This window comes from Agelaius phoeniceus, chromosome 37 (assembly GCF_051311805.1).
Source record: "Agelaius phoeniceus isolate bAgePho1 chromosome 37, bAgePho1.hap1, whole genome shotgun sequence".
NCBI lineage: Eukaryota > Metazoa > Chordata > Aves > Passeriformes > Icteridae > Agelaius > Agelaius phoeniceus.
This window is the reverse complement of record NC_135302.1, coordinates 795453-822411: the sequence shown is the minus strand read 5'-3', so window position 1 is coordinate 822411 and position 26959 is coordinate 795453. Positions and strand designations below refer to the sequence as shown.

At 39.4% G+C, this 26959-nt stretch overlaps 1 protein-coding gene across 1 annotated transcript in view; it reads right to left on the bottom strand.

Annotated features, from left to right (window-relative positions):
- EIF3CL (eukaryotic translation initiation factor 3 subunit C like) overlaps nucleotides 1-26035 on the bottom strand; it is a 46745-nt gene extending 20710 nt beyond the window's left edge. Inside the window, 17 exon segments of the mRNA XM_077193226.1 lie at nucleotides 976-1101; nucleotides 4782-4866; nucleotides 4868-4920; nucleotides 8053-8105; nucleotides 8108-8159; nucleotides 9442-9577; nucleotides 11927-11945; nucleotides 14571-14697; nucleotides 15888-15973; nucleotides 18575-18617; nucleotides 20536-20609; nucleotides 20612-20660; nucleotides 22037-22150; nucleotides 23471-23546; nucleotides 24500-24565; nucleotides 25348-25492; nucleotides 25949-26035. Coding sequence (XP_077049341.1) covers nucleotides 976-1101; nucleotides 4782-4866; nucleotides 4868-4920; nucleotides 8053-8105; nucleotides 8108-8159; nucleotides 9442-9577; nucleotides 11927-11945; nucleotides 14571-14697; nucleotides 15888-15973; nucleotides 18575-18617; nucleotides 20536-20609; nucleotides 20612-20660; nucleotides 22037-22150; nucleotides 23471-23546; nucleotides 24500-24565; nucleotides 25348-25445 — 1257 coding nt within the window. The 5' untranslated portion in view covers nucleotides 25446-25492; nucleotides 25949-26035.
- Between the last annotated feature and the right edge of the window lie 924 nt (nucleotides 26036-26959).

Here is a 26959-nt window from a genome sequence, read left to right as displayed (position 1 = left end):
CCATAAATTCCCCCATAAAAGCCCCCAAACCCCATAAATGATCCCAAACCCCATAAATGTTCCTAAATCCCCCAGACCTGCTCGGGGTTGCTGAGGTTCTCAGATTATCCCATAAATGATCCTAAATCCCATAAATTCCCCCATAACTGGAACCCAAACCCCATAAACGGATCCCAAACCCCATAAATCCCCTATAAATGCTCCTAAATCCCCTAAACAGATCCCAACCTGCTCGGGGTTGCTGAGGTTCTCAGATTGCCCCATAAATGATCCCATCAATGGATCCCAAACCCCATCACTGATCCTAAATCCCATAAATTCCCCTATAAAAGTTCCTAAATCCCCTATAAATCCCCCAAACCTGCTCAGGGTTGCTGAGGTTCTCAGATTCCCCCATAAATGATCCCAAATCCCATAAATCCCCTATAAAATCCCATAAATCCCCTATAAACGTTCCCAAACCTGCTCGGGGTTGCTGAGGTTCTCAGATTACCCCATAAATGCCCCCATAAATGATCCCAAACCCCATAAATGATCCCAAATCCCATAAATCCCCTATAAAATCCCATAAATCCCCTATAAAATCCCCCATAAATCCCCCAGACCTGCTCGGGGTTGCTGAGGTTCTCAGATTACCCCATAAATCCCCTATAAAATCCCCCATAAACAGATCCCAAACCTGCTTGGGGTTGCTGAGGTTCTCAGATTATCCCATAAATGATCCCAAATCCCATAAATCCCCTATAAAATCCCATAAATCCCATAAATCCCCTATAAAATCCCCTATAAACGTTCCCAGACCTGCTCGGGGTTGCTGAGATTCTCAGATTATCCCATAAATTCCCCATAAATGTTCCTAAATCCCATAAATTCCCCCATAAATTCCCCATAAATGGATCCCAAACCCCATAAAAGCTCCTAAATCCCATAAATTCCCCTAGAAAAGTTCCTAAATCCCATAAACAGATCCCAAACCTGCTCGGGGTTGCTGAGATTCTCCGACTCCTCCAGGACGTTTTCCCCCACGAAGATCTCGGGGTGGGCAAAGAGCAGCTCCAGGAGCTCCTCGATGCAGCCCAGGCACTTCTGCCACAGTTCTGGCTAAAAAATGACACAAAAATGGATAAAATTACCCCAAAAATCCTAAATGTGACCCCAAAAATCCTCCAAAAATCCCAAATCCACCCCTCGATGCAGCCCAGGCACTTCTGCCATAATTCAGGCTGAAATAAACCCAAAAATGGATAAATTTACCCCAAAATTACCTCAAAAATGGATAAAATTACCCCAAAATTACCCCAAAAATCCCAAATCCACCCCTCAATGCAGCCCAGGCACTTCTGCCACAGCTCGGGCTAGAAAATGACACAAAAAGGGAAAAAATTACCCCAAAAATGGATGAAAATACCCCAAAAATGGATAAAAATACCCCAAAAATGGATAAAATTACCCCAAAAATCCCACAAAAATCCCAAATCCACCCCTCGATGCAGCCCAGGCACTTCTGCCATAATTCAGGCTGGAAAAAACCCCAAAATGGATAAAATTACCCCAAAAATCCTAAATGTGACCCCACAGATCAGCCCAGGCACTCCTGCCACAGTTCTGGCTAAAAAATGACACAAAAAGGGAAAAAATTACCCCAAAAATCCCACAAAAACCCAAATCCACCCCTCAATGCAGCCCAGGCACTTCTGCCATAATTCAGGCTGGAAAAAACCCCAAAAATGGATAAAAATACCCCAAAAATCCTAAATGTGACCCCAAAAATCCCAAATGTCAGCCCTCAATGCAGCCCAGGCACTTCTGCCATAATTCTGGCTAAAAAATGACACAAAAAGGGAAAAAATTACCCCAAAATTACCTCAAAAAGGGATAAAATTACCCCAAAAATGGATAAAATGACCCCAAAAATCCTAAATGTGACCCCAAAAATCCTCCAAAAATCCCAAATCCACCCCTCGATGCAGCCCAGGCACTTCTGCCATAATTCAGGCTGGAAAAAACCCAAAAATGGATAAATTTACCCCAAAATTACCTCAAAAATGGATAAAATTACCCCAAAAATCCCAAATGTGACCCCACAGATCAGCCCAGGCACTTCTGCCATAATTCAGGCTTGAAAGGGACCCCAAAAATCCCAATGTGACCCCAAAAATGCCCCAAAAACCCCAAATCCACCCTCAATGCAGCCCAGGCACTTCTGCCACAGCTCAGGCTGGAAAAAACCCCAAAAATTGATAAAAATTCCCCAAAAATGGATAAAAATACCCCAAAATTACCCCAAAAATGGATAAAATTACCCAAAAATCCCCCAAAAACCCCAAATCCACCCCTCAATGCAGCCCAGGCACTTCTGCCACAGCTCAGGCTGGAAAATGACACAAAAATGGATAAAATGACCCCAAAAATGGATAAAATGACCCCAAAAATCCCAAATCTGACCCCAAAATTCACAGCTGATCCCATAGATTCCAAACTGACCCCAAAAATCCCAAATGTGACCCCAAAAATCCAATCCTGACCCTAAAAATCTGAAATGTGACCCCAAAAACCCCAAATTATTCCCATTTTTTGCCCCATTTTTATTCAAATTTCCCCCAATTTTTAACCCTTTCTTCACCCCCACAAACCCCCCAAAAATCCAAATAAATTCCATTAAAAATCCCATTTTTCACCCAATATTTCCCTCATTTTTCCCCCAATTTTCACCCAATTTTCCCCCAATATTTTCCTCATTTTTCCCCCAATTTTCCCCCATTTTTTAACCCTTTCTTCACCTTCCCAAAGCCCCCAAAAATCCAAATAAATTCCATTTAAAATCCCATTTTTAGCCCATTTTTCACCCAATTTTCACCCAATTTTCACCCAATTTTCCCCCAATTTCCCCCCAATTTTTCCCTCATTTTTCCCCCATTTTTTTGCCCATTTTCCCCCTTTTTTGCCCCATTTCACCTTCATGTAGGCAGCCAGGTTGGGGCAAATAAATTCCATTTAAAATCCCAATTTTCACCCGATTTTCACCCATTTTTTTACCCATTTTAAATCCCCTTTTTTGCCCCATTTTCATTCAATTTTTCCCCAATTTTCCCCCAATTTTTAACCCTTTCTTCACCTTCCCAAAGCCCCCAAAAATCCAAATAAATTCCATTTAAAACCCCATTTTTCACCCAATATTTCCCCCATTTTTCCCCCAATTTTCACCCAATTTTCCCCCAATATTTTCCTCATTTTTCCCCAATTTTTCCCCATTTTTTAACCCTTTCTTCACCTTCCCAAAGCCCCCAAAAATCCAAATAAATTCCATTTTTTCATCCGATTTTCATCTGATTTTCACCCAAATTTCCCCCTCATTTTTCCCCATTTTAATTCTAATTTTCCCCAATTTTTAACCCTTTCTTCACCCCACAAACCCCCCAAAAATCCAAATAAATTCCCTTTAAAATCCCATTTTTTCCCAATTTTCACCCAATATTTCCCTCATTTTCCCCCTTTTTTGTTACCCATTTTAAATCCCATTTTTAACCCAATTTTCCCCCAATTTTTAACCCTTTCTTCACCCCCAAAAATCCAAATAAATTCCATTTAAAACCCCATTTTTCACCCGATTTTCACCCAATTTCCCCCAATTTTCCCCTCATTTTTCCCCCATTTTTTTGCCCATTTTCCCCCATTTTTTTGCCCCATTTCACCTTCATGTAGGCAGCCAGGTTGGGGCAAATCAATTCCCTATCAAATCCCATTTTTCACCCATTTTTCCCCCAATTTTCACCCAATTTTCCCCCGATTTTTTCCCAATTTTTTGCCCATTTTTAACCAAATTTTCCCCAATTTTTAACTCTTTCTTCACCGCCACAAACCCCCCAAAAATCCAAATAAATTCCATTTAAAATCCCATTTTTCACCCAATATTTCCCTCCTTTTTCCCCCAATTTTCCCCAATATTTTCCTCATTTTTCCCTGTTTTTTTTTGCCCATTTTAATCCCATTTTTCTCCCAATTTTTAACCCTTTCTTCACCCCCACAAACCCCCCCAAAAATCCAAATAAATTCCATTTAAAATCCCATTTTTCCCCCAATTTTCACCCAAATTTCCCCCAATTTTTTCCTCTTTTTCCCCCTTTTTTTCCCCAATTTATTCAAATTTTCCCCCAATTTTTAACCCTTTCTTCACCTCCACAACCCCCCGAAAAATCCAAATAAATTCCATTTTTTCATCCGATTTTCACCCAATTTCCCCCATTTTTCCCCCATTTTTCCCCCAATATTTCCCTCATTTTTCCCTCATTTTTCCCCCATTTTTTTGCCCGTTTTCACATGTAGGCAGCCAGGTTGGGGTAAATAAATTCCATTTAAAATCCCAATTTTCACCCAATATTTCCCCCATTTTTCACCCAATTTTCACACAATTTTTTTTCCCTTTTTTTTCCCAATTTTTAAAATTTTTCCCCCAATTTTTCCCAATTTTTAACCTTTCTTCACCTCCACAACCCCCTAAAAAATCCAAATAAATTCCATTAAAAATCCCATTTTTCACCCAATTTTCATCCAATTTTTTTTCCCTTTTTTTTCCCAATTTTTTAAATTTTTCCCCCAATTTTTAACCCTTTCTTCACCTCCACAAACCCCCAAAAAATCCAAATAAATTCAATTTTTTCATCCGATTTTCACCCAATTTTCACCCAAATTTCCCCATTTTTCCCCCAATATTTCCCCCATTTTTCCCCCAATTTTCCCCCATTTTTCTTGCCCCGTTTTCCCCCATTTTTGCCCCATTTCACCTTCATGTAGGCAGCCAGGTTGGGGTTGTAGTCGTAGAGCGAGGCCACGATGTTGAATTGATTTTCAGCTCCAGGGGCACCCCCAGGTTGTGCTCGTGGCCACGGCCACCAAGTGCTGCAGGAGCTCGATCTGGGCAGCCTGGGGGCAAAAATTGGGGGAAAAAATGGGAAAAATGGGAAAAAATAAAGGGGGAGGAGTGGGGGAAATTGGGGGAAAATTGGGGGGGAAAGGGGGAAAAAATGGGGGGAAAATGGGTGGGAAATGGGGGAAAAAATGGGAAAAATGGGGAAAATAAAGGGGGGGGTTGGGGAAAATTGGGGGGAATTGGGGGAAAATTGGGGAAAATTGGTTAAAAATGGGGATGGAAATGGATGAAGAAAGGGTTTAAAATTGAGGGAGAAATTTGGGGAAAATTGGGGGGAAAAAATGGGAAAAAATGGGGAAAATAAAGGGGGGGAGTGGGGGAAATTGGGGGGAAAATTTGGGGGGAAAATGGGGGGGGAAATGGGGGAAAAATAGGAAAAAATAAAGGGGGGAGGAGTGGGGAAAATTGGGGGAAAATTTGGGGGAAAATGGGGGGAAAATGGGGGAAAAAATGGGGGGGAAATGGGGGAAGAAAGGGTTAAAAATTGGTTTTAAAAGGGTTAAAAATTGGGATGGAATGGGTAAAAATGGGAAAAAATAAAGGGGGAGGAGTGGGGGAAAATGGGGGAAAAAATGGGAAAAATGGGAAAAATATGGGGGGGAGTGGGGGAAATTGGGGGGAAAAATTGGGGGGAAAATGGGGAAAAATGGGGGGGAATGGGGGAAGAAGGGGTTAAAAATTGGGGGAAATTGGGGAGAAAATGGGGAAAAATTGGGAAAAAATGGGGGAAAATTGGGGGGAAAAAATGGGGAAAAATAAAGGGGGGGGGAGTGGGGGAAATTGGGGGGGAAATGGGGGAAGAAAGGGTTAAATTGGGGGAAGTTGGGGCAAAATGGGGAAAATTGAGGGGAAAATTTGGTGGAAATTGGGGTGAAATTGGGTGAAAATTTGGGGAAAATTGGGTAAAAATGTGGGGAAATTGGGTGAAGAAAGGGTTGGAATTGGGGGAAAATTGGGGGAAATTTGGTGGAAATTGGGGGGAAATTTTGGGGAAATTTGGGGGGAAAATGGGGGGGGAAATGGGTGAAGAAAGGGTTAAAATTGAGGGGGAAATTGGGTGGAGAAAGGGTAAAAATTGGGGGAAAAATGGGGGAAATGGATGAAGAAAGGGTTAAAGTTGGGGGAAATTTGGGGGAAAATTGGGTGGAAAATGGGGAGAAATTTGGGGAAAATTGGGGGGAAAATGGATGAAGAAGGGGTTAAAATTGGTTTTAAAGGGGTTAAAATTGGGGGAAAATGGATGAAGAAAGGGTTTAAAATTGGTTTTAATGGATGAAGATAGGGTTAAAATTTGAGGGGAAAATTGGTTAAAAATGGGGGAGGGAAATGGATGAAGAAAGGGTTAAATTGGGGGAATTGGGGAGAAATTGGGGAAATTTTGGGGGGAATTGGGGAAAATTTGGGGGAAATTGGGGTGTAAATTGGATGAAGGAAGGTTTAAAATTGAGGGGGAAATTGGGGGGAAAAATGGGGGAAATTTGGGGAGAATTTTGGGACCATTTTGGGGTAAATTTTGGGACCATTTTGGGGTAAATTTTGGGACGAATTTTGGGACCATTTTGGGACAATTTTAGGTCAATTTTTGGGACAATTTAAGGTCAATTTTTAGGGCAATTTTGGGGTAATTTTTGGGTAATTTTAGGTCAATTTTTAGTGATTTTTGGGACAATTTTAGGTCAATTTTGGGGTGATTTTGGTGACAATTTGGGTCGATTTTTGATGATTTTTGGGACAATTATAGGTCAATTTTGGGGACAATTTTAGATCAATTTTAGGTCAATTTTTGGTGATTTTCGGGTCAATTTTAGGGTGATTTTTGGGACAATTTCAGGGTAATTTTTGGGACAATTTTAGGTCAATTTTAGGTCAATTTTTGGGACAATTTTAGGTCAATTTTTGGTGATTTTTGGGACTATTTTGGGTCAAGTTTTGGGACAATTTTAGGTCAATTTTGGGTCAATTTTGGGTCAATTTTTTTGGGACAATTTTAGGTCAATTTGAGGTGATTTTTGGGACAATTTTGGAACAATTTTAGGTCAATTTTTGGTGATTTTTGGGACAATTTTAGGTCAATTTTGGGACCATTTTGGGGTAATTTTTGGGGCAATTTCAGGGTAATTTTGGGACAATTTCAGGTCAATTTTTTCTGATTTTTCGGACAATTTTAGGTCAATTTTAGGTGAATTTTGGGGGATTTTTAGGGCAATTTTAGGTCAGTTTTCGGGACAATTTTAGGTCAATTTTGGGACAATTTTAGGTCAATTTTTGTTGATTTTTGGGACTATTTTAGGGTCAATTTTAGGGGTGATTTTTGGGGTAATTTTGAGACCATTTTGGGGTAAATTTTGGGACCATTTTAGGTCAATTTTGGGGTGATTTTGGGTCAATTTTGGGTCAATTTTTTGGGACAATTTTAGGTCAATTTTGGGGTAATTTTGGGACAATTTCAGGTCAATTTTGAGGTGATTTTTGGGACAATTTTGGAACAATTTTAGGTCAATTTTTGGTGATTTTTAGGACAATTTTAGGTCAATTTAGGTCAAATTTGGGGTAATTTTGGGACAATTTTATGTCAATTTTAGGTCAATTTTTGGGACAATTTTAGGTCAATTTTTGTTAATTTTTGTATTGGACAATTTTAGGTCAATTTTAGGGTGAATTTTGGGGTAATTTTGGGATCACTTTGGGTCAATTTTTAGTGATTTTTGGGACAATTTTGGGGTCGATTTTTGGGACAATTTTAGGTCAATTTTTTGGTGATTTTTGGGACAATTTTAGGTCAATTTTTTTGTGATTTTTGGGACAATTTAAGGTCAATTTTGGGGTGATTTTTGGGGTAATTTTGGGACAATTTTAGGTCAATTTTGAGGTGATTTTTGGGACAATTTTGGAACAATTTTAGGTCAATTTTGGGGTAATTTTTGGGACCATTTTGGGGTAATTTTGGGACAATTTTAGGTCAATTTTTTGTGATTTTTGGTCAATTTTAGGGTGATTTTAGGTCAATTTTATGTCAATTTTTGGTGATTTTTCGGACAATTTTAGGCCAATTTTTAGGGTGATTTTTTGGGACAATTTTGGGACAATTTTGGGGCCATTTTGGGGTAAATTTTGGGGATTTTTGCCCACCTGTCAGTGCCCTTTCTTGCCCTGGCCTGCAGGATCTCGTTGAGTTTTTCACCACCAGCCCCACGGTGATCTCGGTGCCCTTGGCGAACATTTTGGGCTTTTCCTACCCCAAAAAAAGCCAAAAAAAGTCAAAAATTGCACCAAAATTTTAATTAAAAATCCCCCAAAAAATTTAAAAAAAAATCTTTAAAGAATGAAAAAAAAATCCCCAAAAATTCGCCCAAAAATCCCCAAAAATTTCATTTTTTCCCCCTAAAAATCTCCCCAGAATTCCATTTTTTCCCAAAAAATCCCTCAAAATTCCAATTTTTCCCCCAAAATCCATTTTTTTCCTCCAAAAAAATTCCAATTTTTCCTTAAAAAATTCCAATTTTTTCTCCCAAATCCCCCAAAATTCCAATTTTTTTCCTCCACAACTCCCCCCAAAAACCTCTAAAAATCCCCAAAACCTCCTCTAAAAATCCCATTTTTTCCCCCAAAAATTCAAATTTTTTCCAATAAAAAAATCCCCAAAATTTCCATTTTCTCCCCTAAAAATTCCCATTTTTCCCTCCAAAAAATCCCCAAAAAAATTCAATTTTTCCCCTAAAAATTCCATTTTCTCCCAAATTTTCCAATTTTCGTCCCAAAAAAAACCTCAATTTCCCCCCCATAAAAATCCCAAAAATTTCCATTTTCTCCCCTAAAAATTCCCATTTTTCCATCCAAAAATCTCCAAAAAATCCCCTAAAAATTCCAATTTTTTCCCCTAAAAATTTCCATTTTCTCCCAAAAAAATCCAATTTTTGTCCCAAAAAAAATCCAAAAAATTTCCATTTTTCCCTCCAAATATCCCAAAAAATCCCCCAAAAATTCCAATTTTTACCCAAAAATCCCATTCCCCCCCCAAAAAAATCCCCAAAATTTCCATTTTTTCCCCAAAAAATTCCCATTTCCCCCTCCAAAAATTCGAATTTTTTCCAATTAAAAAATCCCCAAAAATTCAATTTTTTCCCCAAAATTCCCATATTTTCATCCCAAAAAAACTCAATTTTTCTCCCCCATAAAAATCCCAAAATTTCCACTTTCTCCCCCAAAAATTCCCAGTTTTCCCTCCAAAAATCTCCAAAAAATCCCCCCAAAATTCCAATTTTTCCCCAAAAAATTCCAATTTTCATCCCTAAAAAATTCCAATTTTCTGCCCTAAAAATTCCCTTTTTCCTCCAAAAAACCCCCAAAAAATTCAATTTTTCCCTCCAAAAATCCCCCAAAAATCCCCAAAAAATTCAATTTTTTCCCCCAAAATTTCAATTTTTTCCCCCAAAAATTCCATTTTTCCCCCAAATTCCATTTTTCCCAAAATCCCATTTTTTTTCCCCAAATCCCCATTTTTGCCCCATTTTTACCTTGATCAGGGGCACCCCACACTTGACCTTTTCCCACTCTCCCCCTTCCTCCTCCTCCTCCTCCTCCTCCCTCCTGCTCTTCCTCTCCAGTTTCTTCTTGGCCTTTTCCTCGCGCCTGCGCTCGGCCCCCGCGCCGCTCCTCGTCCCTGGGAGGGGAAATTTGGGATCAAATTCCTGAAATTCCCAAACATTCCACAAATTTCCCACAAAAATCCCAAAAATTTCAAAAAAAAAACCCCAAAAAAATCCCATTTTTAGGTCATTTTTTGGTCATTTTTAAGCCATTTTTGAGTCATAATGGGCCCCGCGCTGCTCCTCGTCCCTGGGGGGAAATTTGGGATCAAATTCCTGAAATTCCCAAAAATTCCCACAAAATTTACCCAAAATTCCCACAAAATCCCCAAAATTCCACAAAAAATCCAATTTTTCGGGCATTTTTTTGGTCATTTTTTGGTCATTTTTAAGCATTTTTGAGTCATAATGGGCCCCGCGCTGCTCCTCATCCCTGGGAGGGGAAATTTGGGATCAAATTCCTGAAATTCCTAAAAATTCCCCCAAAATTCCCACAAAAAATCCCAAAAAATTCCACAAAAAATCCAATTTTTAGGTCATTTTTAGGTCATTTTTTTGTCATTTTTAGGTCATTTTTGAGTCAGTATCGGCCTCGCATCCATCTCTCATCCCTGAGGGGAAAATTTGGGATCCAATTCCTCAAATTCCCAAAAATTCCCAAAAATTCCCCAAAATTTACCCAAAATTCCACAAAAATCCAAAAAAATCCCATTTTTAGGCATTTTTGAGGGATTTTAAAGCGATTTTTGAGTCCTATCAGCCCCACCCCGCTCCTCGTCCCTGAGGGAAATTTGGGGTGAAATTCCAGAAAATTCCACAAAATCCAAAAATTCCCACAAAATTCCCCCAAATTTACCCAAAATTCCCACAAAAATCCCAAAAAATTCCACAAAAAAATCCAATTTTTAGGGCATTTTTTGGTCATTTTTAGGCCATTTTGGTTCTGCGCCGCTCCTCGTCCCTGGAGGGGAAATTTGGGATCAAATTCCAGAAATTCCTAAAAATTCCCACAAAATTTACCCAAATTTCCCACAAAAATCCCCAAAAAATCCAATTTTTAGGGCATTTTTTGGTCATTTTTCAGTCATTTTTAAGCCATTTTAGAGCCATTATCGCCCCGCATCTCCTCGTCCCTGGGAGGGGAAATTTGGGATCAAATTCCAAAAATTCCTAAAAATTCCCAAAAATTTCCCACAAAAATCCCAAAAAATTCAAAAAAAACCCCAAAAAAAATCCCATTTTTAGGGCATTTTTAGGGCATTTTTAAGGGATTTTTGGGTTCTGCGCTGCTCCTCGTCCCTGGGGGAAAATTTGGGATCAAATTCCTGAAAATCCCAAAAATTCCCAAAAATTTCCCACAAATTTCCCACAAAAATCCCAAAAATTTCAAAAAAATCCCCAAAAAATCCAATTTTTTGGTCATTTTTTTGTCATTTTTAGGCCATTTTTGGTTCTGCGCCGCTCCTCGTCCCTGGGAGGGGAAATTTGGGATCAAATTCCTGAAATTCCCAAAAATTCCCACAAATTTCCCACAAAAATCCCAAAATTTTCCACAAAATTCCACAAAAAATCCAATTTTTAGCTCATTTTTAAGCCATTTTTGAGTCATATCGGCCCCAGCCCGCTCCTCGTCCCTGGGGGGGGAAATTTGGGGTGAAATTCCAAAAATTCCCAAAAATTCCCACAAAATTCACCCAAAATTCCCACAAAAATCCCAAAAAATTCCACAAAAATCCCCAAAAAATCCAATTTTTTGGTCATTTTTTGGTCATTTTTAGGCCATTTTTGGTTCTGCGCCGCTCCTCGTCCCTGGGAGGGGAATTTTGGGATCCAATTCCTGAAATTCCCAAAAAATTCCCACAAAAATCCCAAAAAATTCAAAAAAACCCCAAAAAAATCCCATTTTTAGGTCATTTTTCGGGCATTTTTAAGGATTTTTGGGTTCTGCACCGCTCCTCGTCCCTGGGAGGGGAAATTTGGGATCCAATTCCTGAAATTCACAAAAATTCCCAAAAAATTCCCACAAAATTCCCACAAAAAATCCCAAAATTTCAAAAAAAAAAACCCAAAAAAATCCCATTTTTAGGGCATTTTTGAGTCATATCGGCCCCGCGCTGCTCTTTGTTCCCTGGGGGCAAATTTGGATCAAATTCCTGAAATTCCAAAAGTTCCCAAAAAATTCCCCCAAAAATCCCAAAAAATTCAAAAAAAAAACCCCAAAAAAATCCCATTTTTAGGGCATTTTAAGCCATTTTTGAGGCATTTTCTAGCCTCAAAATCTTCTTCCACTTTGCCAAAAAATTCCCAAAAAATTCCCCCAAAATTCCCAAAAAATTCCACAAAAATCCAAAAAAAAAATCCCATTTTTAGGTCATTTTTAAGCCATTTTTAGCCATTATCGGCCCCATCCTACTCCTCGTCCCTGGGAGGGGGAAATTTGGGATCAAATTCCAGAAAATTCCACAAAATCCCAAAAATTCCCAAAAATTCCCCCAAAATTCCCCCAAATTTCCCACAAAAATCCCAAAAAATTCAAAAAAAACCCCAAAAAAATCCCATTTTTAGCTCATTTTTAGGTCATTTTTAGGGCATTTTTGAGTCCTATAGGCCCCACCCCGCTCCTCCTCCCTGAGGGGAAATTTGGGATCAAATTCAGAATTCCCAAAAATTCCCCCAAAATTTACCCAAATTCCCACAAAATTCCCCCAAATTTCCACAAAAAATCCCCAAAAATTCCACAAAAATAAAAAAAAAAATCCAATTTTTAGGTCATTTTTAGGTCATTTTTAGGCCATTTTTGAGTCATATCGGCCCCAGCCCGCTCCTCGTCCCTGAGGGGAAATTTGGGATCAAATTCCAGAAAATTCCACAAAATCCCAAAAATTCCCACAAAATTTACCCAACTTTCCCACAAAAATCCCCAAAAATCCCACAAAAATACAAAAAAAATCCCCAAAAAATCCCATTTTTAGCTCATTTTTTGGTCATTTTTAGGTCATTTTTAGGCCATTTTTGAGTCCTATAGGCCCCACCCCGCTCCTCCTCCCTGAGGGGAAATTTGGAGTCAAATTCCAGAAATTCCCAAAAATTCCCCCCAAATTTACCCAAATTCCCCCAAAATTCCCCCAAATTTCCCACAAAAATCCCAAAAAATTCCACAAAAATCCCCAAAAAATCCCATTTTTAGAGCATTTTTCGGTCATTTTTAAGCCATTTTTGAGTCATAATGGGCCCACCCCGCTCCTCGTCCCTGGGAGGGGAAATTTGGGATCAAATTCCAAAAAATCCCAAAAAATTCCCAAAAAATCCCAAAAATTTCAAAAAAACCCCCAAAAAAATCCCATTTTTAGCTCATTTTTAAGCCATTTTAGAGCCATTATTGGTCCCGCGCTGCTCTTTGTTCCCTGAGGGGAAATTTGGGATCAAATTCCAAAAATTCCCAAAAATTCCCAAAAAATTCCCACAAAAATCCCAAAAATTTCAAAAAAAAACCCCAAAAAATCCCATTTTTTAGGTCATTTTAAGCCATTTTAGAGCCATTATCGGCCCCATCCCACTCCTCGTCCCTGGGGGGAAATTTGGGATCAAATTCCTCAAATTCCCAAAAATTCCTGAAAAATTCCCCCAAATTTCCCACAAAAATCCCAAAAATTTAAAAAAAAAACCCCAAAAAAATCCCATTTTTAGGGCATTTTTGAGGGATTTTGAAGCGATTTTTGAGTCCTATAAGCCCCAGCCCGCTCCTCGTCCCTGAGGGGAAATTTGGGGTGAAATTCCAGAAAATTCCACAAAATCCCAAAAATTCCCACAAAATTCCCCAAATTTACCAAAATTCCCACAAAAATCCCAAAAAATTCCACAAAAAATCCAATTTTTAGGTCATTTTTAGGCCATTTTTGAGTCCTATCGGCCCCCGCGCCGCTCCTCGTCCCTGGGAGGGGAAATTTGGGATCAAATTCCTGAAAATCCCAAAAATTCCCAAAAAATTCACCCAAAATTCCCACAAAATTCCACAAAAAATCCAATTTTTCGGGCATTTTTTGGTCATTTTTTGGTCATTTTTAAGCCATTTTTGAGTCATAATGGGCCCCGCGCTGCTCCTCGTCCCTGGGGGAAATTTGGGATCAAATTCCAGAAATTCCCAAAAATTCCCACAAAAATCCCAAAAAATTAAAAAAAAAAACCCCAAAAAATCCCATTTTTAGGTCATTTTTTGGTCATTTTTACGGGATTTTAAAGTGATTTTTGAGTCATGGGGGGGAAATTTGGGGTCAAATTCCTCAAATTCCCAAAAATTCCACAAAAATCCCCCAAAAATCCCACAAAAATCCAAAAAAATCCAATTTTTAGGTCATTTTTTGGTCATTTTTAAGCCATTTTTGAGTCATATCGGCCTCGCATCTCCTCATCCCTGAGGGAAAATTTGGGGATCCAATTCCTCAAATTCCCAAAAATTCCCAAAAATTCCCAAAAATTCCCCCAAAATTCCCCCAAATTTCCCACAAAAATCCCAAAAAATTCCACAAAAAATCCCCCAAAAATTCCACAAAACACCCACAAAAATCCCATTTTTAGGTCATTTTTAGGTCATTTTTCCCCCAATTTTCTCTCATTTTTCACCCAATTTCCCCCAATTTTCTCTCATTTTTCACCCAATTTTCTCTCATTTTTCACCCATTTTAATCCCATTTTTCCTCATTTTTCACCCAATTTTCCCCCAATTTTTCCCCATTTTCCCTCCAATTTTCTCTCATTTTTCTCCATTTTCCCCCCATTTTCCCCCCATTTTTCACCCAATTTTTCACCCATTTTTCCCCCAATTTTCACCAATTTTTCCCCCATTTTCCCCCATTTTCACCCAATTTTAATACCATTTTTCCTCATTTTTCACCGAATTTTCCCCCATTTTAATCCAATTTCCTCTCATTTTTCACCCAATTTTCCCCCAATTTTAATCCAATTTTCTCTCATTTTTCATCCAATTTTCACCCATTTTTCCCATTTTTTCCCCATTTTTTCCCCAATTTCCCCCTTTATTCCCATTTTCCCACTCTCTCACTTTTTCAGGAATTTCGATGCCAGGGATGTGAATTTTCCGTCGTCTTCGTCCGACTCCGAGTCCGACTCCGAGGCCGAATCTCCCCAATCCTCGTCCGACTCCGACTCCGACTCCGACTCCTCCTCCTGCCCAAAATTCCCATTTTTTACCCCATTTTCACCCCATTTTAATCCCATTTTTTTCCCTAATTTTTTCCCAATTTTAATCCAAATTTTCCCCCAATTTTCCCCTCAGAATTTGCCCAAAATTGGGATTTTTTTCTGCATTTAAATCCCATTTTTTCCCTATTTTTTCCCCAATTTTTCCCCACAACTTTTCCCCAATTTCCCCCCTAAATTCCCCATTTTTCCCCAATTTTTCCCCTTTTTTTCCCATTTCCCCCCATTTTTTCCAAATTTTCCCAATTTTTCCCCAATTTCCCCCAATTTTTTCATCAATTTTTCTCAAAATTTCCCCCAATTTTCCCCCCATTTTTCCCCCCCAATTTCCCCCTCAGAATTTGCCCAAAATCCCCATTTTTTCCCCATTTTCCCCCCCAAATTTCCCCCAATTTTTCCCCAATTTTTCCCCAAATTTTCCCCAATTTTCCCCCAATTTTTCCCCCCAAATTCCCATTTTTCCCCTCAGAATTTGCCCAAAATCCCCATTTTTCCCATTTTCCCCCCAATTTTTCCTCCAAATTCCCCCAATTTTTTCCCCAATTTTTTCCCTCCATTTTCCGCCAATTTTCCCCCCAATTTTCCCCCCCAATTTTCCCCCCCAATTTTCCCCATTTTTCCCCTCAGAATTTGCCCAAAATCCCATTTTTTCCCCATTTTTCGCCTCAGAATTTGCCCAAAATCCCCATTTTTTCCCCATTTTCCCCCAATTTTTCCCCAATTTTTCTCCAAATTTCCCCATTTTCCCCCCAATTTCCCCCCAATTTTTCCCTAATTTCCCCCCAATTTCCCCCCAAATTTCCCCAATTTTCCCTCAGAATTTGCCCAAAATCCCCATTTTTTCCCCAAATTTCCCCCAATTTTTCCCCCCAATTTTTCTCCAAATACCCCCAATTTTTCCCCAATTTTCCCTCCATTTTCCCCCCATTTTCCCCCCAATTCCCCCCCAAATTCCCCCAATTTTCCCCCTCAGAATTTGCCCAAAATCCCCATTTTGTTCCCCATTTTCCCCCCAATTTTCCCCCCAATTTTTCCCCTTTTTTTCCCAATTTCCCCCCCAATTTTTTCCCATTTTTTCCCCCAATTTTCCCCCCAAATTTCCCCATTTTTCCCCTCAAGAATTTGCCAAAATCTCCATTTTTTGCCCCATTCCTGACCTTGTAGCGGCTCCTGCCCTCGTCGCGTTCGCGGCGCTTCAGGAAATTCCCGGCCTCGTCCTCGGCCCCCGAGGAGGAACCGGAGCCTGCAAAGGCCAAAATTCCTCAAAATCAGCCCAGGAAATTCCCGGCCTCGTCCTCGGCCCCCGAGGAGGAACCGGAGCCTGCAAAGGCCAAAATTCCTCAAAATCAGCCCAGGAAATTCCCGGCCTCGTCCTCGGCCCCTGAGGAGGAACCGGAGCCTGCAAAGGCCAAAATTCCTCAAAATCAGCCCAGGAAATTCCTGGCCTCGTCCTCGGCCCCCGAGGAGGAACCGGAGCCTGCAAAGGCCAAAATTCCTCAAATCAGCCCAGGAAATTCCCGGCCTCGTCCTCGGCCCCTGAGGAGGAACCGGAGCCTGCAAAGGCCAAAATTCCTCAAAATCAGCCCAGGAAATTCCCGGCCTCGTCCTCGGCCCCCGAGGAGGAACCGGAGCCTGCAAAGGCCAAAATTCCTCAAAATCAGCCCCAAAATGCAAAATTCTCCTCAAAATTGAAAATTGTCACAGAAATGATGGAAAAAAAGCCAAAAATTCCCCACAAAAATCAAAAAAATTGGCCCAAAAATGACCCCAAAAATATCAAAAATTTGCCTCAAAAATGACTCAAAAAATCCCCAAAATTATCCAAAAATTGCCCCAAAAAGGTAAAAATTATCTCAAAAATTGCCCAAAAATTGCCCCAAAAATGACCCCAAAAATATCAAAATTTGCATCAAAAATGACTCAAAAAATCCCCAAAATTATCCAAAAATTGCCCCAAAAAGGTAAAAATTATCTCAAAAATTGCCCCAAAAATTGCCCCAAAATGACCCCAAAAATATCAAAAATTTGCATCAAAAATGACTCAAAAAATCCCCAAAATTATCCAAAAATTTACCCCAAAAATGACCCCAAAAATGACCCCAAAATTATCAAAAAATTGCCTTTAAAAATGACCCCAAAATTATCAAAAATTGCCTCAAAAATGATCTCAAAATTATCCAAAAATTGCCCCAAAAAGCCCCAAAATTATCCAAAAATTGCCCCAAAAATGCCTCCAAAAATCAGCAAAAATTCCCAAAAATGACCCCAAAATTGCCTCCAAAAATCCCAAAAATTACAAAAAATTGACCCCCAAAAAAGCCACAAAAAAAATCCCAAAAATTCCAAAAAATGACCCCAAAATTGGCCAAAATAATCCTAAAAATGACCCCAAAAATGACCCAAAAATGCCTCCAAAAATCCCCAAAAATGCCTCCAAAAATCCCCAAAAATGCCACAAAAAAAATCCCCAAAAAATCCAAAAAAAGCCCCAAAATTGTCCAAATTAACCCTAAAAATGATCCTAAAATTCCCCCCCAAAAAATCCCAAAATCCCCTCAAATATCCCCAAAAATTCCTCAAAATTGCCACAAAAATACAAAAAAAAACCCCCCAAAAAATTCCTAAAAATGGCCAAAAAATGCCTCAAAAAATCCCCCAAAATTCCCAAAATTGACCCCAAAAATCACCAAAAAATGACCCCAAAATTGCCACCAAAAATCACCAAAAATGACCCAAAAATGCCTCCAAAAATCACAAAAAACGACCCCAAAAATGCCTCGAAAATATCCCCAAAATTATTGAAAAATGATCCCAAAAATGACTCCAAAAATCCAAAAAATGACCCCAAAAATGCCACCAAAAATCCCCAAAATTATCAAAAAATGACCCCAAAAATGCCTCCAAAAATCCCCAAAAATTCCAAAAATTGACCCCAAAATTGCCTCCAAAAATCCCCAAAATTGACCCCAAAAATGCCACAAAAAAACCCCCAAAAATGACTCGGAAAATGACCCCAAAAATTCCAAGAAATGACCCCAAAAATTCCCTAAAAATTGACACCCAAAAATGCCTCAAAAAATCCCCAAATTCCCTCCAAAAATCGGCAAAATTCCAAAAATTGACCCCAAAAATGCCTCAAAAAATCCCCAAAAATTCCAAAAATTGACCCCAAAAATCCCCAAAAATTCCAAAAAATGACCCAAAATTGGCCAAAATAATCCTAAAAACGACCCCAAAAATGACCCCAAAAATGCCCCAAAATTGCCCCAAAAATGCCTCAAAAGATCCCCAAAAATACAGAAAAAAAAAACCAAACCCAAAAATTCCTAAAAATGCCAAAAATTACCAAAAAAAAACCCCAAAAATTCCTCAAAATGGCCAAAAAATACCAAAAAAACCCCCAAAAATTCCAAAAATTGACCCCAAAAAAGCCACAAAAAATCCCTCAAAAAATCCCCAAAAATTCCAAAAAATGACCCAAAAATCCCCAAAAATTCCAAAAAATGACCCAAAATCCCTCCAAAAATCGGCAAAAATTCAAAAAAATGACCCCAAAAATGCCTCAAAAAATCCCCAAAAATTCCAAAAAATGACCCAAATTCCCTCCAAAAATCGGCAAAAATTCAAAAAAATGACCCCCAAAAATGCCTCAAAAAATCCCCAAAAATTCCAAAAAATGACCCAAAATTGGCCAAAATAATCCTAAAAACGACCCCAAAAATGCCTCAAAATTGCCCCAAAAATACCAAAAAAAACCCCAAAAATTCCTCAAAAAATACCCCCAAAATTCCCAAAATCCCCAAAATCCCCAAAAATGCCCAAAATGTCCCAAATTTGCCCAAACCTTCGGAATCCCTGCGGCTTTTCTCCTCATCCTCGTCCGACTGCTCGGGTTCTGCCAACAAAAAATTCCAATTTTACCAATTTTTCCCCATTTTTTAACAATTTTTACCCATTTTTTTACCATTTTTTTACCATTTTTAAACCAATTTTTACAATTTTTAAACGAATTTTTACCATTTTTTTACCAATTTTTAATCCATTTTTTTCCCCATTTTCCCTTCTTTTTCTCCCATTTTTAATCCATTCTTTCCCCCAAATTTTCACCATTTTCCCCCCATTTTAATTTAATTTTTTCCCCATTTATTCCCCATTTCCCTCCCATTTTCCCCCAAATTTTCCCCACTTTTCCCCCTAAATTTTCCTCATTTTTTCCATGATTTTTTATTTATTTTTGCCAATTTTTCCCTATTTTGCCCCAATTTTTATATTTCTTTTTTTCCAATTTTTGCCCAATTTTCCCCAATTTTTTTTTCCAATTTTTACCTAATTTCCCCTAATTTTATATTTAGTTTTTTGCCAATTTTTGCCTAATTCTTCCCCAATTTTCAAATTAATTTTTTGCCAATTTTTGCCCAATTTCCCCCAATTTTTGTATTTATTTTTTGCCCAATTTTCCCCATTTTTTCCCCAATTTTTGCCCAATTTTTAAAGGGTTTTTTTACCCATTCCCCCCCCAATTTTCCTCAATTTTTGCCCAATTTTACCCCCAAATTTTCCCCAATTTTTACATTTATTTTTTGCCCAATTTTTGCCCATTTCCCCCCCAATTTTTAAAGGGTTTTTTTTGCCCATTTTCTCCCCAATTTTTCCCAATTTTGCCCCCGAATTTTCCCCAATTTTTTGCCCCAATTTTCCCCATTTTTCCCCCGAATTTTCCCCCAATTTTCCCCAATTTTTAAAGGGTTTTTTTGCCCATTTTCCCCCAAATTTTCCCCAATTTTCTCCAATTTTCCCCCCAAATTTTCCCATTTATTTTTTGCCCATTTTCCCCCAATTTTCCAATTTTTGCCCAACTTTCCCCCAATTTTTAAAGGATTTTTTCCCCAACTTTCTCCAATTTCCCATTTATTTTTTGCCCATTTTCCCCCCAATTTTTGCCCAATTTCCCCCGAATTTTCCTCAATTTCCCCCCCAATTTTTAAAGGTTTTTTGCCCATTTTCCCCCATTTTTTGCCCCAAATTTTCCCAATTTTCCCCCAATTTTAAAGGGTTTTTTTGCCCATTTTCTCCCCGAATTCTCCCCAATTTTTGTATTTATTTTTTGCCCATTTTCTCCCAATTTTTCCCAATTTTCCTCCGAATTTTCCCCAATTTTTTGCCCATTTTTCCCAATTTCCCCCCCGAATTTTTCCCCAATTTTTATATTATTTTTTGCCCATTTTCCCCCAATTTTTCCTCAATTTTCCCCCAATTTTCCCATTTATTTTTTGCCCATTTTCCCCCAACATTTCCCCCAATTTTCCCATTTATTTTTTGCCCATTTTCCCCCCATTTTTTGCCCAATTTTTTCCCAATTTTCAATTTATTTTTTGCCCAGTTTCCCCCATTTTGTCCCCGAATTTTCCCCAATTTTCCCCCCAATTTTTGCCCAATTTACCCCAACTTTTAAAGGATTTTTCCCCAATTTTCCCATTTATTTTTTGCTCATTTTCCCCCAATTTTTCCCAGAATTTGTCCCCAATTTTGCCCATTTTCTCCCCAATTTTTTCCCCAAATTTTCCCCAATTTCCCCCAATTTTTCCATTTATTTTTTGCCAATTTTTCCCCCATTTTTCCCCCGAATTTTCCCCATTTTCCCCCCCAATTTTCCCAATTTTTGTATTTATTTTTTGCCCAATTTTCCCCATTTTTTGCCCATTTTCCCCCCAATTTTCCCAATTTTTGCAGGGTTTTTTGCCCATTTTTCCCCAATTTTTCCATTTATTTTCCCCATTTTTCCCCCATTTTTAACCCCTTCCTGACCTGCCTGTAGGCTGCAATCTGCCCCTCATAGTCCCGGTTGTATTTCCTCAGTTTCTGCCTCAAGGAGCTCAAGCTTTGGCGTTGTTTTTGTTCATTTTCTTCTTGCCCTCCTTGTCCTCCCACAGCTGAGGGGGAAAAAGGGGAAAAAATGAGAAAAAAGGGAAAAAAAGGAAAAAAAAATGACCCAAAATGGGGAAAATTCAAAAAAAAGGACAAAAAATGAGCCAAAAATGAAAAAAAAATGACCCAAAAATCACAAAAATGAGCCAAAAATGACCCAAAAATGACAGAAAATGACCCAAAAATGACCCAAAAATGACAAAAAATGACCAAAATGGAGAAATTCCCAAAAAAAAGGACAAAAATGACCCAAAAATCACAAAAAATGACCCAAAATGGAGAAAAAATGGTGAAAATTACAAAAATAAAAGGGGGGAAAATCACCCAAAAAAAGGACAAAAAATGGCCCAAAATGGTGAAAATTACAAAAAAAAAAAAAGGACAAAAAATGAGCCAAAAATGACAAAAATGAGCAAAAAAATCACAAAAAATGACCCAAAATGGAGAAAAAATGGTGAAAATCCACCCCAAAAAAAGACAAAAAATTACCTAAAAATGACCCAAAAATCACAAAAAATAACCCAAAAATGACCCAAAAATGACAAAAAATGACCCAAAAATCACAAAAAAATGACCCAAAATGGAGAAAAAAAATGGTGAAAATTACAAAAAAAAAAGGGGGGAAATTACTCAAAAAAAGGACAAAAAATGACCCAAAAATGGGGAAAATTAAAAAAAATGACAGAAAATGACCCAAAATATTTGGGAAAATATTAAAAAAATCCTTAAAACTTCTGTAAAAATTATTTTTAAAAATGGTGAAAAAAACCAAGAAAAATTCGGAAAAAAATTGAAAAAAAGGGAAAAAATCAGAAAAAAAAATCCCAATAAAAATCCCAATAAAAAATAATAAAAATTTCAGGAAAAATATTAAAAAAATCCTTAAAAATTCGATAAAAATTATTTCTAAAATTGATAAAAAAAGCCAAGAAAAATCCGAAAAAATGGCAAAAATATTGCAAAAAAAAATCAGAAAAAAATCAGGAAAATTCCCCAATAAAAATTAATTTAAAAATCAGGAAAAATATTGAAAAAAACCTTAAAAATCCTGTAAAAAATATTTTTAAATTGATTAAAAAAGGCAAGAAAAATGCGAAAAAATGGCAAAAAAAATCAGAAAAAATCAGAAAAAACCCTCAAATTAAAATTACAAAAAAATTGGGAAAAATATAAAAAAAATCTTTAAAAATTTTGTAAAAATTAATTTAAAATGGTGAAAAAAAGCAAAAAAAATTCGGAAAAATGGCAAAAAAATGGCAAAAAAAATCAGAAAAATCAGAAAAAAGCCTAAAAATGTCAAATTTTCACTAAAATAAACCTGGAAAAAATGCTAATATTTAGGAATTGCCCAAAAAGTGAATTTTTAGCCCCAAATTTTCACCTCATTGAGATAATCCTCGAGGTCTGCCAGGATCCTGAGGTAGAACCTGGGGACTCCATCCCTGTCCACGACGCCCTTGGCCTTGGCCCAGGCACGGCCCAGCAGCTCAAACTCCTGGGAAAATGGGGAAAAATGGGGGAAAAATGGAAAATTGGATAAAAAGGGGGAAAAATGGGGAAAATTGGGGGAAATTGGGAAAATTGGGGGAAAAATGGGAAAATTAGGGGGAAATTGGGGGAAAATTGGGGGGAAATTGGGGGGAAAATTGGGGGGAAATTGGGTGAAAATTGGGTGAAAAAAGGGAAAAAATTGGGTGAGAAATGGGGAAAAATGGGGGGAAAATGGGGGGAAATGGGAAAAAATTGGGTGAAAAAAGGGAAAAAATTGGGTGAGAAATGGGGAAAAAATTCGAGAGAAAATGGGGGAAAATTGGGGGAAATAGGGGAAAAATTGGGTGAAAAATGGGGGGAAATGGGGAAAAATTGGCAAGAATGGGGGGAAATTGGGGAAAATTTGGGGGAAATATGGGGGGAAATGGGGAAAAAATGGGTGAAAAATGGGGGAAAATTGGGGTGAAAAATGGGGAAAATGGGGGGAAATTGGGTGAGAAATGGGGGAAATATGGGGAAAATATGGGGAAATATTGGGAAAATTTGGGGGAAAATTGGGTGAAAAAAGGGAAAAAATTGGGTGAGAAATGGGAAAAAATTCGAGAGAAAATGGGGAAAATTGGGAAAATTTTGGGGAAAATTGGGGAAAAATGGGGAAAAATGGGTGAAAAAACAGGGAAAATGGGGGAAAATGGGGGGAAAATAGGGAAAATTGGGGGAAAATGGGAAAAATGGGAAAAAATGGGGAAATAGGGGTGAAAACCAGGAAAAATGTGGAATTTTGGGGTGTAAATTGATGATTTTTGGGGTGAATTTTTAGAGTAAAATTGAGGAATTTTGGGGTGTAAATTTGGGATGTTTAGGGGTGATTTTTGGGGTGTAAATTGAGGATTTTAAGGGTGATTTTTGGGGTGTAAATTGGGGATTTTAGGGGCAATTTTTGGGGTGTAAATTGAGGATTTTAGGGGCGATTTTGGGGTGTAAATTGGGCATTTTAGGGGCGATTTTTGGGGTGTAAATTGAGGATTTTAGGGGCGATTTTGGGGTGTAAATTGGGGATTTTAGGGGCGACTTTTGGGGTGAAAAGTGGGGATTTTAGGGGTGAAAAGTGGGGATTTTAGGGGCGACTTTTGGGGTGGAAATTGAGGATTTTACGGGTGATTTTTGGGGTGGAAATTGAGGATTTTAGGGGTGATTTTTGGGGTGGAAATTGAGGATTTTACGGGTGATTTTTGGGGTGGAAATTGGGGATTTTTGGGGTGTAAATTGGGGGTTTTAGGGGTGATTTTGGGGTGAAAAGTGGGGGTTTTGGGGCTCTGGGCACCTCGAGGCAGCGGCTGACGTCGCGGATCTTCATGGCATTGCGGATGGAGCGGATCAGGTTGGTGAGTTCTTCATACCTGGGGTCAATCAGGATCAATCAGGATCGATTGGGATCGATCAGGATCAATTGAAGTCGATTTGGAGCATTGGGACCAATAGGGATCAATAGAGATCGATTGGGATTGATTGGGGGTCAATTTGGAGCCATTGGGATCAACAAGGACCCATTGAAACCAATAGGGATCAATAAGGACCCATTGGGACCAATAGGGATCAATACAGACCCATTGAAACCAATAGGGATCAATACAGACCCATTGAAACCAATAGGAATCAATACGGACCCATTGAAACCAACAGGGATCAATACAAACCCATTGAAACCAATACGAACCAATACAAACCATTCAAACCAATAGAGATTAATACGGACCCATTGAAACCAATAGGATCAATACAAACCCATTGAACCAATAGGGATCAACTTGGGGCCATTGGGATCAATGGAAACCAAACCAATAGGGACCAATAGGGATCAATACAGACCCATTGAAACCAATAGGAATCAATACGGACCCATTGGGAATGGAAACCAAACCAATAGGGACCAATAGGGATCAATACGGACCCATTGGGACCAATAGGGATCAATACAGACCCATTGAAACCAATAGGGACAATACAGACCCATTGGGACCAGTAGGGACCAATACAAACCCATTGAAACCAATAGAACCAATACAAACCCATTCAAACCAATAGAGATTAATACGGACTCATTGAAACCAATAGGGATCAATACAAACCCATTGAAACCAATAGGGATCAATACGGACCCATTGAAACCAATAGGGATCAATACAAACACATTGAAACCAATAGGGACCAATACAAACCCATTGAAACCAATAGGGACCAACTTGGAGCCATTAGAACAAACAATCAATACCTGATCAATACCCGATCAATACAGACCAATACCAATCAATACCCAGTCAATACCCAATCAATCCCGATCAATCACTCTCACCTCTTGTCGCGGGCGCTCCTCACCACGCGCTTGGTGTCCTCCTCATCCTCACTGAGCAGCAGCGGCCTGGGGGCGGGGCCAGACACCATTAACCCCGCCCCCTTTTCCTTTAGCCACTCCCTTTTACTTTAACCCCGCCCATTTTCTTTAGCCCCTCCCATTCCTTTAACCCACCCTTTTCATTTAAACCCCTCCCCTTTCCTTTAACCCCATCCCTTTTCATTCACCCCCTCCCTTTCCTTTAACCCCACCCCCTTTCATTTAACCCCTCCCCTTTCTTTAACCCCGCCTTCTTATTTAGCCCCTCCCCCTTTTGATTTAACCCTTCCCCTCTCCTGTTAACTCCTCCCTTTTCCTTTAAGCCGCTCCCTTTTAGCCCTTCCCCTTTAACCCCACCTATTGCTTTTACACTTCCTCTTTTAGCCCTCCCCTTTCCCTTTAGCCCCTCCTTTCCCTTTAGCCCCTCCCCCTTTTTCCTTTAACCCCACCCCCTTTTTCCTCCTTCCCCTTACCCATTAACCCCTCCCCTTTCCTTAAACCCCTCCCCTTTCCTTAAACCCCTCCCCTCCCACTCTTTCCCTTCACTCCCCCTCCACTTCTATAGACTCCTCCCCACCCTTAGCCCCTCCCACATCCTCTTAAACCCCTCCCTCTTTTCCATTTCAGCCTCCTTTACTGTTTAAGCCCCTCCCACTGCCTTTTAGGCCCCTCCCCTTCTTCTTTACCCCACCCAATTTAACTCCTCCCCTTTCCCCTTTAACCCCTCCCCTTTCCTTAAACCCCTCCCTCTTTCCCTTTAACCCCCCATTCCTTTAAGCCCCGCCCCTTTCCCCTTTAGCCCCGCCCACTTGCTGTAGGGTCCCCCCGGCGCTTTGGGCGCGGTTTCATCTCCCGACGCTGAGGACTCAGACTCGGAGTCGGAGCCGGTGGTGAAAAATCGCGACATTATCGCGACAGAGAGGGAGGGGCGGCAGCGACAAGGGGAGGGGCAGCCTGGGAGACAAAACGCCAAAAAATCCCGAGGTTTGGACCCAAAAAATTCACGATTTTCACCTAAAATGTCAGCATATTCACGCAAAACTTCATGGTTAAACCTATAATTTGAGCGGTTTGGCCCAAAATCTGAAGGGTTTAAAAGCGAAAATTGGAGGTTTTAAAGCTAAATTTGCATCCAAACTCCCAAACTTCAGCCCAAAATCAACAATTCCAGTCCAAATTCCCCCAATTTCCCCTCAAAAACCCCAAAATTCGGCCTCAAAACGCTCCAATTCCGCCCCTCCCCCATTCCTCCCACCCCTTCCAAGCTCCGATTTCTGCCGCGTTTTTTTACCCCAAATCCGCGAATTTCGCCCCAAATCCTCCCCCACCCCCCCCACGCGCACCTCCCCCACCCCAGAACACCCCCGGGCCCCTCCCCCACCCCCCAATTCCGCTCCTCCCCCCCCGCACCGAACGCGCCGCACGCGGAGCCGCCGGTACGGAAGGGCTGAAAGGCCGAAACGGAAGTGGATCTACGTCACTTCCTTTATTAACACCGCCCACTTCCGTGTTAGCGCGCAAGGAACGCTGGGAAAGCGAGTCCAGAAGCGGCAAAGAGCCGAAAGCGGAGGCTTTTGATCCAATAAGTCGCGGTTTTGGGGTGAAAATTGAACGATTTTAATAAAAATCGACTTTTTAACCTCAGATTCGAAGGTTTTTCCTTTAGAATTCGCGAATTTTTACCTCAGAATTTTCGAGTTTTTCCCTCACAATTATCGGGTTTTTTATTCCCCAAACCTCCCGATTGTGACCCAAAAATTTCGGATTTTATCTCCGAAATTGGCAGTTTTGGTAACAATCGAACGTTTTGAACAATAATCGACATTTCTGCCACAAATTCGGCGAATTTTACCTCACAATTATCGGATTCTACCTCACAATTATCGAGATTTTACCTCCCTAACTTGGCCGGATTTTGATCCAAAAATGCTGAATTTTACCCTCAAAAATGCGTTACTGGGTGGAACGGAAGGTTTTTAATAAAAAACGTTTTATTTTGCCTCAGATTCGGCGATTTTTACCTCAGCAGTATCGGGCTTTTTATCTCCTAAAATTACCTGATTTTAACCCGAAATCCTGGATTTTACCCCCAAAAGTTGTGATTTTGGGGGAGAATTGAAACATTTTAAATAAAAATCTACTTTTTAACCTCAGATTTGAAGTTTTTTCCTCAGAATTTACGAATTTTTCCCTTCCCTCACAATTCACGAGTTTTTACCTCAGAATTGTCAATTTGTTCCTCCACAAATCTGGACGATTTTAACCCAAAAATACCAAATTTTACTCCCCCCAAAGTTGCGTTTCTTGGTGAAAATGGAAGGTTTTAAATTAAAATGAAGGTTTTGGTCTCAATTAGGCGATTTTTACCTCAGAGTTTTACCATGAATTTTTATCACACCGTTTTCTGGTGTTTTCCCTCCC